General features: G+C 48.8%; 1 protein-coding gene across 2 annotated transcripts in view; it reads right to left on the reverse strand.

Annotated features, from left to right (window-relative positions):
• Nucleotides 1-10,038, reverse strand: part of LOC139388448 (thrombospondin type-1 domain-containing protein 4-like) — a 95,947-nt gene that overhangs the window by 2,513 nt on the left and 83,396 nt on the right. For both annotated transcript variants that reach the window (XM_071135120.1, XM_071135112.1), the window contains exons 12-17: nucleotides 7,645-7,774; nucleotides 7,036-7,240; nucleotides 6,669-6,842; nucleotides 6,129-6,296; nucleotides 2,359-2,538; nucleotides 1,719-1,866 (exon numbers count right to left, since the gene is read on the reverse strand). In XM_071135120.1, the coding sequence (XP_070991221.1) occupies nucleotides 1,719-1,866; nucleotides 2,359-2,538; nucleotides 6,129-6,296; nucleotides 6,669-6,842; nucleotides 7,036-7,240; nucleotides 7,645-7,774 (1,005 nt within the window). The remainder of the gene's footprint in view (nucleotides 1-1,718; nucleotides 1,867-2,358; nucleotides 2,539-6,128; nucleotides 6,297-6,668; nucleotides 6,843-7,035; nucleotides 7,241-7,644; nucleotides 7,775-10,038) is intronic.

Consider the following 10,038-nt stretch of genomic DNA (forward strand, 5'->3'; position numbering starts at 1 on the left):
AGGAAGAGAGGGGAAGAGGAGGAGAGGAGAGGGAAGAGTGGAGGGGAGGAAGAGAGGGGGAGAGGGAAGAGGAGGAGAGGAGAGGGAGAAAGAAAGGGTTAGATTTCAAATCTCACAAGCATCACACACTCACACATACTGTACAGTGCCTTCATATAGTATTCACACCCCTTGACTTTTTCCACATTTTGTTGTTACAGCCTGAAATTAAAATGGATTCAATTGAGATTGTGTGTCACTAATCTACACACAATACCCCATAATGTCAAAGTGGAATTATGTTTTTACAAATGTTTACAAATCAAAATGAAAAGCTGAAATGTCTTAGGTCAATAAGTATTCAAACTTTGTTATGGCAAGCCTCAATAAGTTCTGGAGTAAAAATGTGCTCAACATGTTACATAATAAGTTGCATGGACTCACTCTGTGTGCAATAATAGTGTTTAGCATGATTTTTAAATGACTACCTCATCTCTGTACCCCACATATACATTTATCTGTAAGGTCCCTCAGTCGAGCAGTGAATTTAAAGCACAGATTCAACCACTAAAGACCAGGGAGGTTTTCCAATGCCTCACAAAGAAGGGCACCGATTGGTAGATGGGTAAAAAATCAAGCAGACTTGACTATCCCTTTGAGCATGATGAAGTTATTAATTACACTTTGGATGGTGTATCAATACACCCAGTCACTACGAAGATACAGGTGTCCTTCCTAACTCAGTTGCTGGAGAGGAAGGGAATCACTCAGGGATTTCACCATGATGCCAATTGTGATGTTAAAACAGTTTAATGGCTGTGATAGGAGAAAACTGAGGATGGAGCAACAACATTGTAATTACTCCAGAATACTAACATAAATGTGAAAAGAAGGAAGCCTGTACAGAAAGAAAAAATATACATTCTGTTTACAATAAGGCACTAAAGTAATACTGCAAAAAATATACATTCTGTTTACAATAAGGCACTAAAGTAATACTGCAAAAAATGTGGCAAAGATATGTTTTGGGCAAATTCAACACAACACATAATTGAGTTCCACTCTCCATATATTCAAGCATGGTGGTGGCTGCATCATGTTATGGGTATGCTTGTCATCGGCAAGGCCTCTGGAGTTTTTTAGGATAAAAATAAACTAAATAGAGCTAAGCACCAGAGACCAGGAGATGAATTCAGGAATAATATATACCTTTCAAGGCCAAATATACACTGGAGTTGCTTACCAAGACCATACTGAATGTTCCTGAGTGGCCTAGTTACACTTTTGACTTAAATCGGCTTGAAAATCTATGGCTAGACCAACTTGATAGAGCTTGAATAATTGTTTTAAGAATAAATGGGCAAATATTGTACAATCCAGTTGTGCAAAGCTCTTAAGAGACTTACCCAGAAACACTCACAGCTGTAATCACTGCCAAAGGTGATTCCAACATGTATAGTAGACTCAGGGAGTTGAATACTTATCTAATCAATACATATTATTGTTTTATTCTTATTCTATATATACAATTATTAATATTATTTTTTTTGCAGTGACATTACAGAGTATTTTGTGTAGATTATTGATAAAAAATGACAATATCCATTTTAATTCCACTTTGTAACACACACATGTGGAAAAAGTAGTTTCTGAAGGCACTGTAAACATACAGTACACACACACACACACACACACACACACACACACACACACACACACACACACACACACACACACACCTGCGACCTGTGGACTGCAGGGTATGGTATTGCAGAGCTGCTCCTGGTCAGGTTTGTCTGTAAGGGAGCATTCTGGGCTGTGCTGTTTGTCAGGTGTGAGACACCGTACTTCTCTGATCTGTAGCCCCTTACCACAGGAACGAGAGCACTGAGGGAGAGAGATAGAAGAGGATGGTCAACATCTTTCTTGTGATCAACAACCAACTGCAATTCAAGGTCATAATTATGTTCTCTCTCCTCCCTCTCTCCTCCTTCTCTCCTTTCCTCCCTCTCTCCTCCTTTTATCCACTCCTCCCTCTCTCCTCTCCTTCTCTCCTATCCTCCTTCTTTCCTCCTTCTCTCCTCTCCTCCCTCCCTCTCTCCTCTCCTCCCTCCCTCTCTCCTCTCCTCCTTCTCTCCTCTCCTCCCTCTCTTCTCTGCTCCTTCTCTCCACTCCTCCCTCTCTCCTCTCCTCTCCTCTCCTCCCTCTCTCCTCTCCTCCCTCTCTCCTCTCCTCCCTGTCTCCTCTCCTCTCCTCTCCTCTCTCACCGCGCTCCACTATCCTCTCCTCTCCTCTCCTCTCCTCTTCTCCCTCTCTCCTCTCCTCTCCTCTCTCACCGCGCTCCACTCTCCTCTTCTCTCCTCTCCTCTCCTCTCTCACCGCGCTCCACTCCGTAGTAAACCACTGAGGCTGACATGCTTCCATCGCACACGTCTGCACCGAGGGAGGCTTTTCCAGCTGGGCACACTGGCTGATCGGTGCCACTTTGAAATCTGTCCCCATCTTCTCCACACAGATGATGTCCCTTCGCTGAGTTCCATTCCCACATGGAGCACTACACTGGAGGAGGGAAGAGAGGGAGGAGGGAGAGAAGAGAAGTGAGGAGTGAGAGGGAAGAGAGGCAGGAGAAGACAAAATACGAGAGGGAAGAGAGGGAGGAGGGAGAGAAGAGAAGTGAGGAGTGAGAGGGAAGAGAGGCAGGAGAAGACAAAAGACGAGAGGGAAGAGAGGGAGGAGGGAGAGAAGAGAAGTGAGGAGTGAGAGGGAAGAGAGGCAGGAGAAGACAAAAGACGAGAGGGAAGAGAGGGAGGAGGGAGAGAAGAGAAGTGAGGAGTGAGAGGGAAGAGAGGCAGGAGAAGACAAAAGACGAGAGGGAAGAGAGGGAGGAGGGAGAGAAGAGAAGTGAGGAGTGAGAGGGAAGAGAGGCAGGAGAAGACAAAAGACGAGAGGGAAGAGAGGGAGGACGGAGAGAAGAGAAGTGAGGAGTGAGAGGGAAGAGAGGCAGGAGAAGACAAAAGACGAGAGGGAAGAGAGGGAGGAGGGAGAGAAGAGAAGTGAGGAGTGAGAGGGAAGAGAGGCAGGAGAAGACAAAAGACGAGAGGGAAGAGAGGGAGGAGGGAGAGAAGAGAAGTGAGGAGTGAGAGGGAAGAGAGGCAGGAGAAGACAAAAGACGAGAGGGAAGAGAGGGAGGAGGGAGAGAAGAGAAGTGAGGAGTGAGAGGGAAGAGAGGCAGGAGAAGACAAAAGACGAGAGGGAAGAGAGGGAGGACGGAGAGAAGAGAAGTGAGGAGTGAGAGGGAAGAGAGGCAGGAGAAGACAAAAGACGAGAGGGAAGAGAGGGAGGAGGGAGAGAAAAGAAGTGAGGAGTGAGAGGGAAGAGAGGCAGGAGAAGACAAAAGACGAGAGGGAAGAGAGGGAGGAGGGAGAGAAGAGAAGTGAGGAGTGAGAGGGAAGAGAGGCAGGAGAAGACAAAAGACGAGAGGGAAGAGAGGGAGGAGGGAGAGAAGAGAAGTGAGGAGTGAGAGGGAAGAGAGGCAGGAGAAGACAAAAGACGAGAGGGAAGAGAGGGAGGAGGGAGAGAAGAGAAGTGAGGAGTGAGAGGGAAGAGAGGCAGGAGAAGACAAAAGACGAGAGGGAAGAGAGGGAGGAGGGAGAGAAGAGAAGTGAGGAGTGAGAGGGAAGAGAGGCAGGAGAAGACAAAAGACGAGAGGGAAGAGAGGGAGGAGGGAGAGAAGAGAAGTGAGGAGAGAGAGGGAAGAGAGGCAGGAGAAGACAAAAGACGAGAGGGAAGAGAGGGAGGAGGGAGAGAAGAGAAGTGAGGAGTGAGAGGGAAGAGAGGCAGGAGAAGACAAAAGACGAGAGGGAAGAGAGGGAGGAGGGAGAGAAGAGAAGTGAGGAGTGAGAGGGAAGAGAGGCAGGAGAAGACAAAAGACGAGAGGGAAGAGAGGGAGGAGGGAGAGAAGAGAAGTGAGGAGTGAGAGGGAAGAGAGGCAGGAGAAGACAAAAGACGAGAGGGAAGAGAGGGAGGAGGGAGAGAAGAGAAGTGAGGAGTGAGAGGGAAGAGGCAGGAGAAGACAAAAGACGAGAGGGAAGAGAGGGAGGAGGGAGAGAAGAGAAGTGAGGAGTGAGAGGGAAGAGAGGCAGGAGAAGACAAAAGACGAGAGGGAAGAGAGGGAGGAGGGAGAGAAGAGAAGTGAGGAGTGAGAGGGAAGAGAGGCAGGAGAAGACAAAAGACGAGAGGGAAGAGAGGGAGGAGGGAGAGAAGAGAAGTGAGGAGTGAGAGGGAAGAGAGGCAGGAGAAGACAAAAGACGAGAAGACAAAAGACGAGAGGGAGAGAGGGAGGAGGGAGAGAAGAGAAGTGAGGAGTGAGAGGGAAGAGGCAGGAGAAGACAAAAGACGAGAGGGAAGAGAGGGAGGAGGGAGAGAAGAGAAGTGAGGAGTGAGAGGGAAGAGAGGCAGGAGAAGACAAAAGACGAGAGGGAAGAGAGGGAGGAGGGAGAGAAGAGAAGTGAGGAGTGAGAGGGAAGAGAGGCAGGAGAAGACAAAAGACGAGAGGGAAGAGAGGGAGGAGGGAGAGAAGAGAAGTGAGGAGTGAGAGGGAAGAGAGGCAGGAGAAGACAAAAGACGAGAGGGAAGAGAGGGAGGAGGGAGAGAAGAGAAGTGAGGAGTGAGAGGGAAGAGAGGCAGGAGAAGACAAAAGACGAGAGGGAAGAGAGGGAGGAGGGAGAGAAGAGAAGTGAGGAGTGAGAGGGAAGAGAGGCAGGAGAAGACAAAAGACGAGAGGGAAGAGAGGGAGGAGGGAGAGAAGAGAAGTGAGGAGTGAGAGGGAAGAGAGGCAGGAGAAGACAAAAGACGAGAGGGAAGAGAGGGAGGAGGGAGAGAAGAGAAGTGAGGAGTGAGAGGGAAGAGAGGCAGGAGAAGACAAAAGACGAGAGGGAAGAGAGGGAGGAGGGAGAGAAGAGAAGTGAGGAGTGAGAGGGAAGAGAGGCAGGAGAAGACAAAAGACGAGAGGGAAGAGAGGGAGGAGGGAGAGAAAAGAAGTGAGGAGTGAGAGGGAAGAGAGGCAGGAGAAGACAAAAGACGAGAGGGAAGAGAGGGAGGAGGGAGAGAAGAGAAGTGAGGAGTGAGAGGGAAGAGAGGCAGGAGAAGACAAAAGACGAGAGGGAAGAGAGGGAGGAGGGAGAGAAGAGAAGTGAGGAGTGAGAGGGAAGAGAGGCAGGAGAAGACAAAAGACGAGAGGGAAGAGAGGGAGGAGGGAGAGAAGAGAAGTGAGGAGTGAGAGGGAAGAGAGGCAGGAGAAGACAAAAGACGAGAGGGAAGAGAGGGAGGAGGGAGAGAAGAGAAGTGAGGAGTGAGAGGGAAGAGAGGCAGGAGAAGACAAAAGACGAGAGGGAAGAGAGGGAGGAGGGAGAGAAGAGAAGTGAGGAGTGAGAGGGAAGAGAGGCAGGAGAAGACAAAAGACGAGAGGGAAGAGAGGGAGGACGGAGAGAAGAGAAGTGAGGAGTGAGAGGGAAGAGAGGCAGGAGAAGACAAAAGACGAGAGGGAAGAGAGGGAGGAGGGAGAGAAGAGAAGTGAGGAGTGAGAGGGAAGAGAGGCAGGAGAAGACAAAAGACGAGAGGGAAGAGAGGGAGGAGGGAGAGAAGAGAAGTGAGGAGTGAGAGGGAAGAGAGGCAGGAGAAGACAAAAGACGAGAGGGAAGAGAGGGAGGAGGGAGAGAAGAGAAGTGAGGAGTGAGAGGGAAGAGAGGCAGGAGAAGACAAAAGACGAGAGGGAAGAGAGGGAGGAGGGAGAGAAGAGAAGTGAGGAGTGAGAGGGAAGAGAGGGAGGAGAAGACAAAAGACGAGAGGGAAGAGAGGGAGGAGGGAGAGAAGAGAAGTGAGGAGTGAGAGGGAAGAGAGGCAGGAGAAGACAAAAGACGAGAGGGAAGAGAGGGAGGAGGGAGAGAAGAGAAGTGAGGAGTGAGAGGGAAGAGAGGGAGGAGGGAGAGAAGAGAAGTGAGGAGTGAGAGGGAAGAGAGGCAGGACTGTTCATTTCTTTTCATATGTAAATATCTATCCATCCATTCCAAAAAATAAATATTGAATTGAAGTGACTGATTATATTGGTAACAGTATTGATCGATGGCTGCCACACCCCCTGCTCCTCTTACCTGACCCCAGGGGCTACTGTACCACATGTAGGTGGGAGCACACGGACCCCCGTTACACGCCTTCATGTCCGCCGGTTTGTCCCCCAAACACTCTCCTCCCTCTCTCCCTCCACGGGTCAGACACAACACCTTTCTCCTCTGAACACCTGGACCACACAGAGCTGAACACTGAGAGAGAGAGAGAGAGAGAGAGAGAGAGAGAGAGAGAGAGAGAGAGAGAGGGAGAGATAGAGAGAGAGAGAGAGAGAGAGAGAGAGAGAGAGAGAGAGAGAGAGAGAGAGAGAGAGGGAGAGAGAGAGAGAGAGAGGGAGAGAGAGAGAGAGAGAGATGGGGGTATTAGAGAAGTTAGTGTATTGATGTAGAATGAGCATGTACCGTATCTGTGTCCGTGTCCCTATGTCTGTATGTCTGTATGTCTGTGTGTGTGTGTGTGTGTGTCTGTGTGTGTGTGTGTCTGTGTGTGTGTGTGTGTGTGTGTGTGTGTGTGTGTGTGTCGTGTGTGTGTGTGTCTGTGTGTGTGTGTGTGTGTGTAGTACTCACAGTGTTGGACCAGCCAGTGAAGTACCAGTTGGTTACACAGGGCCCCATGTGACAGTCCTCACTTCCTTGTGGGCGGAGCCTGGCGTTACACTCCTTGTCATTCACCACGCTGCCATGGTTACTGACACAGCGGACATTACGAGTTCTCTTCCCCATGCCACAGTCCACTGAGCACTGTTGAGTTCAAATGAGAATGTTAGGAAAACCTACAACAGAACATTGGAAAACAGGATGGATCGCAACCTATAGACGTCAACACACATTCTCATAAAATGTCAAACTAAACACACATACACCATTTCCCTGTGTGAATATTAACATACCCCCCTGCCACACACACACTCACACACACACTTTCTATACTCACAGAGCTCCAGTCGGTGCCTATCTCCCAGTGTGAGCAGAGTCGTAGCTGGCAGGACTGGGTGAGGTCAGGTGGGGTTAGGTTGGAGCAGCGTTGTGGTTGAACCATGGTGGAACGGTTCCCAAAGCTCTGTCTGCACTGAAGCTGTCTCTGCTGTACTCCCATACCACAAGACACACTGCACTCTGACCATGAGCTGGCCTCGAAGCTACACATACACACACAGAGACACACACACACAGAGACACACACAGAGACACACAGAGACACACACACAGATACACACACACACACATACACACACACACAGAGACACACACAGAGACACACACACACATACACACACAGACACACACACATACACACACAGACACACACACAGACACACACAGAGACATACACACACAGACACACAGACACACACACACACAGACACACAGACACACACACACACACACACACACACACACACACACACACACACACACACACACACAGAAACACACAGAGACACACACACAGAGGAGAGAGAGATGAGGAGAGGGTTAATACATATGTACAATATACACTATGATTATTGCTTATGGCTAGATCATAGATCCACACACTCACAATGCTGGGCAGGGGTGTGTGTTGCAGGGCTCCTCTTCAGGGGAGGGTCTTGCTGCTGAGTCACACTTCCTGTCTGGGACTTCCTCGTCAGTATGGCGGTTAATACACAGGATCACCCTGTACTGGGACCCTGAAACACATCATCCTCATCACCACCACCACCATCACCATCAGTACCCTGTATTGGGACCCTGAAACACATCATCCTCATCCCCACCATCACCATCACCACCCTGTACTGGGACCCTGAAACACATCATCACTGCCACCACCATCACCATCAGTACCCTGTACTGGAACCCTGAAACACATCATCCTCATCCCCACCATCACCATCACCATCACCATCAGTACCCTGTACTGGGACCCTGAAACACATCATCCTAATCACCACCATCACCATCAGTACCCTGTACTGGGACCCTGAAACACATCATCCTCACTGCCATCACCATCACCATCAGTACCCTGTACTGGGACCCTGAAACACATCATCCTCACTGCCATCACCATCACCATCAGTACCCTGTACTGGGACCCTGAAACACATCATCCTCATCACCACCACCACCATCACCATCAGTACCCTGTACTGGGACCCTGAAACAAAATTGAAATCAATTGGAGCTGTTTTTCTGGTGTTTTTACAGTCTTTATGTCTAACAATACAATACAAATGGGGGTGGACTCATAAAATCAGCCACAGGCCAAATTTGGCCCCTGGGCCCCCAGTCGAGGAACCCTGCATTACAGGGTACTGATGGTGATGGTGGTGATGAGGATGATGTGTTTCAGGGTGTGAGTACAGGGTACTGATGGTGATGGGGATGGCAGTGATGATGATGTGTTTCAGGGTCCCAGTACAGGGTACTGATGGTGATGGTGGTGATGAGGATGATGTGTTTCAGGGTCCCAGTACAGGGTACTGATGGTGGTGGTGGTGATGAGGATGATGTGTTTCAGGGTCCCAGTACAGGGTACTGATGGTGATGGTGGTGGTGGTGATGAGGATGATGTGTTTCACCACCATCAGTACCCTGTACTCACACCCTGAAACACATCATCCTCATCACCACCATCACCATCAGTACCCTGTACTGGGACCCTGAAACACATCATCCTAATCACCACCATCACCATCAGTACCCTGTACTGGGACCCTGAAACACATCATCACTGCCACCACCATCACCATCAGTACCCTGTACTGGGACCCTGAAACACATCATCCTCATCACCACCACCACCATCAGTACCCTGTACTGGGACCCTGAAACACATCATCCTCATCACCACCATCACCATCAGTACCCTGTACTGGGACCCTGAAACACATCATCATCACTGCCATCCCCATCACCATCAGTACCCTGTACTCACACCCTGAAACACATCATCCTCATCACCACCATCACCATCAGTACCCTGTAATGCAGGGTTCCTCGACTGGGGGCCCAGGGGCCAAATTTGGCCTGTGGCTGATTTTATGAGTCCACCCCCATTTGTATTGTATTGTTAGACATAAAGACTGTAAAAACACCAGAAAAACAGCTCCAATTGATTTCAATTTTTGAAATCTGTTCCAAATGATTCCTACGCATAATAGAGAGATACTGTATATGTGATTGTATACAAATATAAGCAAGGTTAGAAATTATGATGTTTCAGTCAAATATTATATCTGCTGGGCTTAAGGTCGATTATGTTCTGGCCCCCTGACCATCCGCTCAAGAAAATATCGTCCCGCAGCTGAATCTAGTTGATGATACCTGCTGTACTGGGAGCCTGGTAGGAAAGTTATAGGACAAATCTAGTTGATGATACCTGCTGTACTGGGAGCCTGGTAGGAAAGTTATAGGATGAATCTAGTTGATGATACCTGCTGTATTGGGAGCCTGGTAGGAAAGTTATAGGATGGATCGAGTTGATGATACCTGCTGTACTGGGAGCCTGGTAGGAAAGTTATAGGATGGATCTAGTTGATGATACCTGCTGTACTGGGAGCCTGGTAGGAAAGTTATAGGATGAATCTAGTTGATGATACCTGCTGTACTGGGAGCCTGGTAGGAAAGTTATAGGATGAATCTAGTTGATGATACCTGCTGTACTGGGAGCCTGGTAGGAAAGTTATGGGATGAATCTAGTTGATGATACCTGCTGTACTGGGAGCCTGGTAGGAAAGTTATAGGATGGCGTTCGAGCTGATCACTTTTGTGATCGTCATTGACGAGGTCACCGCCTTTCAAAGTGTGTTGTCTTACTGGGATAAAAATGGTCAGACTTGATGCCTACATGTCAACTACATGACCTCTACAATCACTATATGTGATCAAAGGTCATGAAGTTTTGACTGCAGTGACTTCAATCTTCTGCAGTTGCTCCTCACCAGCAGCA

The sequence above is a fragment of the Oncorhynchus clarkii genome, chromosome 3, assembly GCF_045791955.1.
Source record: "Oncorhynchus clarkii lewisi isolate Uvic-CL-2024 chromosome 3, UVic_Ocla_1.0, whole genome shotgun sequence".
NCBI lineage: Eukaryota > Metazoa > Chordata > Actinopteri > Salmoniformes > Salmonidae > Oncorhynchus > Oncorhynchus clarkii.